Genomic DNA, 4,247 nt, shown 5'->3' on the forward strand with positions numbered 1-4,247 from the left:
GGGGGCACATGCAGAGTGGGGGGTTCTTGATAGGGGTGATGCTGAATTACGTAATAAGATCATTATTTTATTATTTGATGCATCATCATGCTGTAATGGGCATCATGTACTCTAACGGGGTTGCATCATGAGAATTAAACAAAGACATATTTTAAACAAATTTTTAGAAATTTTGGGAGGGACTGAAACAGACACAGCTGGGACGGTTAAGTTTATATATTTTGGGATAGAGATGGTTAAGTTGAGCTATGGTTAAGGTTAGGTGTTAGGAAAGAGAGGGATGTGTTTAGCTATTGGGCTAGAGACTGTGCACATTTAGATATAAGGTTTAAGGTGGTTAAGTTAGGTTAAGTTAAGTCAGTTTCATGTCTCGCTGTGCATCTTGGGATGTCCTGCCACTGCCTTTACCCACACAATGAGCAGAACCTGACCCATGGTTTCCTCTGGCTGTACAGTACACCAACTACGACTATGGAGAGTTCTACGAGTACGGGGAAGGGGAGGCGGCCAGCCAGGCCCCGCCCACAGAACCACCCCGGACCGAGGTAAGGGGCTTAGCGCTCAAACGAAGATGGCCGACGGGGAGGGGATACAATCGTATGAAGGCAGGGCTGCACACACAACAGGCATAGAGGCAGACTCGGATAGAGACACACACGCAAACATTCGCTTACAAGCAGGTGGACATGCACACATTTTACACAAAATCATAAACAACCATTATCTCTTTAATTTTAATTGATTTCTGGTCCCAATTAGGTTTTTCATGCCTCTCGCTGTCGCCATTTCGCCATTGTTATTTTTTTATTGTACAATAAAAGTCATTATTTCTGGGGCTCAATGACGCTCACTTCGTCTATGTTTGAGGTACCCACGTGGCAAAGCTTAAGAGCCTATAAAATTGCATGAGCCGTGCTAAAAACAAAGCATTAAACATTAATAACAGTCATCAAAATCAAACAAAAATCCACATTCTTTCCCCCCTCGTCGTCCAGACCAAAGCGGAGGAGTACTACACAGGGGAGTACGACTACGGCACCGTGGACGGCAGCCAGACGGACCCGCAACCCGACAGCACCACACCTGACCAGGTACGAACCTCCCGCTGATCCATAACCGTTTATTCTAAAATATGCAGAATATATGAGTCGCGGTTTAATCACCCATAGAGTGTCTGCACGTGAAGCTTCCCACAGCTGGTTGAAATCATCTCCCTGCTCTGAAAGGAGAGCCGACCTTTATAGGTCCAGCGTAGAGCCGTAAAAACCCTGACGGTGCCATCAAATACTATGGCGGGCATGGGGAGACATTGACGATTATCTCTGTGTGTGCATGGCCCAACCTCTAGATAGCTCCTATCAGAAGGTGGAATATACCAGAAATGTTCCACAGATATATATATGTATATATATATATACATATATATATATATATATATATTATTGCATGGTAATCCCATGGCTCGTCAACCATTGACAGCAGGATTACCAACAAAGAACAGCATATGGATTTCTTTTCATTTGATGACTTGTTACAAATAAGTCACTCTGAACCCAGTGATTTTGATTGAACCCAGAGTTCTGCAAGCATATGCAGATATTGTTGTTGGGAGCCCATCATTTTCCTTTCAGTGGAAAACTTTCCATTTCCAAGATACTGTCATCCCATCCCTCCACACAAACACATTGGATCTAAAAGGTTCCTAAAGGAAGAAAACCAGAAACAACGATGTAAACAATACGAAATGAATTACTATAAAGAACAACCTTATAAACCTATCAACAATATCAATCTCCACCTCTCCTCCCATCTCCTTGGTGCGATACATCAGCAGAAGGCCCGCAACATGACAACAACGCAGCATCTGGCGGAGGGCTAAGAGGGGAAACGTTGTCATCTAATGAACCCTAACTAATGGAAAAAAATCTGCAGACAGGCCTAAAGGCCCCCTAGCCCCCCTTCCATCCATTCCCTAATTCATATCCTGAAATTTGGCAGATCCTGTCTTATATTTGTGGTAAACCATCACATAATACGGTAACATAATCGGGAACATCTAGAGGATCAAACTAAAACATCATGGCCCGGCTGGATGTACCTTGAGGTTAGATGGGAGAGAGAGAGAGAGATAGAGAGAGACAGAGAGAGAGAGAGAGAGAGAGAGAGAGAGAGAGAGAGAGAGAGAGAGAGAGAGAGAGAGAGAGAGAGAGAGAGAGAGAGATTACCGGGGAAACGACAAAACATCTGCCCCGGTGATTGTGGAGCGCTCTCTTGATCAGCCCGCGAAGGGCTCTGTGATGGAGCACTCTGGACAGCCTTTACGATGGGAACATCGCCCCTGGATATGACATGAACCAGAGCCATCGCTCCACATCATTTATCCATTGTCTCTCCGTCCGGGCGAACGCTAGAGCCTTTAGTAAGGAAACCAATCTGGGTGGGTGGGCTCGTTCCTCAGAACGTAGAACTACTCCCCTTAAACCTGAGCGGGGCTGATCAGTGCCACATGGTAAGGGTTTGGACGCTTTGTTGGTCGATTAGAGTCGAGTCAAGTCCCGTCGTTCCACATTTACTGCGCTGAGTGATGTTGGGAAGGTGGTGTTTTTGTGTGCGCCGCCGCTGCCATGTCGCTAAGGGGGTGTTTTTGTTTTACGACGAGACGCGAAGATCACACAGGATCTGCGTCGTTTTTCGTAGAATGTGTGGCGGTTCATTCTTACGATGTTGCGTGTTGGTAGTGGAGACGATTCCACTTCAACACGTTTCACCCGCAACCCCACTAACTACTGACTACTGGCAGGAGAAGAGGCTGGATGGGCCTCATGGCATTCATTCGAGACAGTTTAAGCCTTTGCATAATTGATGGTTCTTACAAAAAAAAAAATGCAGTGTGATTCATGAGCGGTTAAGAACATGGAAAGTCGCTCATGGTGTTCAGTGTTTTACTCACTGCTTCTGGAACGACACATTGTTTACCTGAGGTCTGGGATCAGACTGGGGCTTTACGCAATGAAGGAAATTAACTTCTGTGGGTTGTTGAGAAATGTGTCCAAACCTTGGGGGAAATAGGTACATGGATCACTTTTTGGGGGGTCAATTGACAATACTTTTATTATATAGTTTTATTGTTTTAATAGTTAAAATATCTATTTTGTGGCTCTTTTGTCCAATAATTCAAATTTACATGGTGGTAAACCCTTGTGTATTCATGCATATTCAATGCACCCCAAATAATTTTATTTTGGATCAGCACCTCAACAGCACCTCAAAAAATATGTGTTGTTTTTGTCAAAATGTAAAATCGCCACATCTGCTCATGTCAATGTGTCAAATCACGTGCTAGAAGCCTGTAGTAACATTAAGTGTTTTACTGCAACCAATTCCAACCAGCAGCTGGCTCACACTGACCTCTACCTAACCCCAAACAAAAGTAAACTAATCAGGCATCTTTCAGCTGCTTGGGTGTGTATTTCAAGGTCTGCACCAATCATATGATTGGACGTTGGATTAATTAAAACCATGTCCTTCCTTTTCGTCCCGAAGTGTCTGAATGGGTTTGATCAATTTGAAAGGTTTGTTATGGACATGTATTAATATTCATGTGTCATGGTGTATTAATAATGCAAGATAGCTGGACTTGATTTGTCTTCACAGTTAGATGAAGACGTGCTTGAGTCAAATTACATGCTAACACAAAAGACCTGTCCCTAGATTGATAAAAAAAAAAAGGAAATCAACGTAGCCCATTTTGGAGCAGTCCTAACTATGTTAGATACACTCGTTGCCCAAACGTGGTCTTGATGAAGCCAGGTCTCGATCTTCATGCTTTCACTTTTGCATCGCAGCGTGAAATCATGTGCACGCTAATTCGCCCGAGTCCCTTCTATTAGCATGGTTAGACATCTGTTCCCCGCTGTTTCTGATTGCTGCTTCTTCCTCTGCCTTCCCTTGTCTTCATCGCAGACCTACGAGGAGGAGATCGTCGACGATTACATCACCGGCGTGGAGCAGGTGGGGGCGGAGCCTACCACCGGCGCCGAAACCGACTACAAGGGGCCCGTGGGCGGCGAGGAAGACTACAAGGGCCCTGTGGGAGCCGAAGAGGACGTCAAGGGGCCCGTGGGCACCGAGGAAGATGTCAAAGGCCCCGTGGACGGTGATGCGTACGGGTTCCAGGAGTACGACATGAAGGAGTACGACAACAAAGGCCTGGACGACTACGGCAGCTACGGCCCCGACGACGTCAA

General features: G+C 45.3%; 1 protein-coding gene across 1 annotated transcript in view; it reads left to right on the forward strand.

The window, feature by feature from the left end:
- The first annotated feature begins 232 nt into the window (after positions 1-232).
- Positions 233-4,247, forward strand: part of LOC132462834 (collagen alpha-1(XI) chain-like) — a 64,907-nt gene continuing 60,892 nt past the window's right edge. Inside the window, exons 1-4 of the mRNA XM_060058594.1 lie at positions 233-251; positions 424-545; positions 996-1,091; positions 3,964-4,247. The exon at positions 3,964-4,247 is cut by the window's right edge and continues 73 nt beyond it. Of these exons, the coding sequence (XP_059914577.1) occupies positions 233-251; positions 424-545; positions 996-1,091; positions 3,964-4,247 (521 nt within the window). The remainder of the gene's footprint in view (positions 252-423; positions 546-995; positions 1,092-3,963) is intronic.

The sequence above is a fragment of the Gadus macrocephalus genome, chromosome 8 (assembly GCF_031168955.1).
Source record: "Gadus macrocephalus chromosome 8, ASM3116895v1".
Taxonomy (NCBI): Eukaryota; Metazoa; Chordata; class Actinopteri; order Gadiformes; family Gadidae; genus Gadus; species Gadus macrocephalus.